We start from the raw sequence: 1,124 nt of genomic DNA, 5'->3' as shown, positions 1-1,124 counted from the left end.
GGGGGGGGGGGGGGGTTATAAAAACCAGACTAGAAGAACCCTAAACTAGAAGGAAGGAGGCTTCTTCCTTTTAGAAAAATCAATCAGGTATTTATTTATTTCCTACTGTGTTGAGCCCAGGAACTATTGAGCTGCCATAAACAAACAACACAGCAACCATCAGAGGAGCCTCAAACCAATGGCACGACGTCTCAGAACTTTGCTCACAGAAAAGCAACCTCTTGCTTTCTATACTATTTTAATGAGTTAAAATGGATCTGCTACGTGGAGGGCATGCAATAATTGCTTTTGGAGTAAATTAATCATACGCACTAAAGGAATTTGACTACCTTACATCTAGGGAAGGTTTTCAGCAATAGCAGTTAAGGTGAAAGTCAGGAGGCTTCCAGAAAAATTCATGTGCAGATCATTAAAACCCAAGAGCTATGGAACTTCACAAAAAAACCGAGACATGAGGCTCACCTTGGAGGTATGCAAATTGGGGGATGGGGGGGTGAACTCCTAGGAAGAGTTTGTCGAGTTGCTAACAGATGTCACCAGTCTTGTGTGTGTGTGCTTTGTGTGAACCTACTTCCCAGGAGCCCCCTAGAGACTGGCATTTGCTGCTCAGGACCCTTTGGGGCTAACTGCTTGGAGGGGGCTGAATGAATGAACCAGAAATAGAAAAAGGGGAGGGGAGTTGTTAAGGAATCAGTTTACACCCAAAGAGAATATAGTCCCTGAGATTAAAATGAGGTTTCCGCCCAACTTTGGAAACTTCTTGGTTTGGAGAAGAGACAGGAGGGACAAGTGCGGCCGAGCGGCTGCGCGGCAGTGGGCAGGCCGCCCCGGCCTCGGTTTCCCGGTGTGTGGGCTGGCCCCGGGGCGCGCAGGGCCCGGCGTTACCTGCAGCTCGGCCCGCAGCCGCTTGTTCTCCGTGTCCAGCTTGGCCTCTCGGCGGCCCATGGACAGCAACTCCTGGTTCTTGCTAACCCGGAAGATCTCGTACTCCTTCTTGAGCCGCTCGAACTCGGCCGCCGCGTACTCCAGCTCTGGCACCGAAGAGCCGGTGGACTTGAAGCTGGCCCCCAGCAGCCCGCCGCCGCCCGCCCCACGGGGCAGCGACCCGGGCCCGGCCCCCGCCC

The 1,124-nt window shown here is 52.9% G+C and overlaps 1 protein-coding gene across 2 annotated transcripts in view; it reads right to left on the bottom strand.

The window, feature by feature from the left end:
- The window catches only part of LOC103581109 (nephrocystin-3), a 36,409-nt gene extending 35,291 nt beyond the window's left edge, over positions 1 to 1,118 (bottom strand). For both annotated transcript variants that reach the window (XM_008563018.1, XM_008563019.1), the window contains exon 1: positions 886 to 1,118. In XM_008563018.1, the coding sequence (XP_008561240.1) occupies positions 886 to 945 (60 nt within the window). In that variant the 5' untranslated portion in view covers positions 946 to 1,118. The remainder of the gene's footprint in view (positions 1 to 885) is intronic.
- Positions 1,119 to 1,124: the final 6 nt, after the last annotated feature.

Source organism: Galeopterus variegatus, unplaced genomic scaffold (genome assembly GCF_000696425.1).
Source record: "Galeopterus variegatus unplaced genomic scaffold, G_variegatus-3.0.2 Scaffold12383, whole genome shotgun sequence".
NCBI classification, from domain to species: domain Eukaryota; kingdom Metazoa; phylum Chordata; class Mammalia; order Dermoptera; family Cynocephalidae; genus Galeopterus; species Galeopterus variegatus.
The sequence above is the reverse complement of the archived record's forward strand: the minus strand, read 5'-3'. Positions and strand labels throughout refer to the sequence as shown.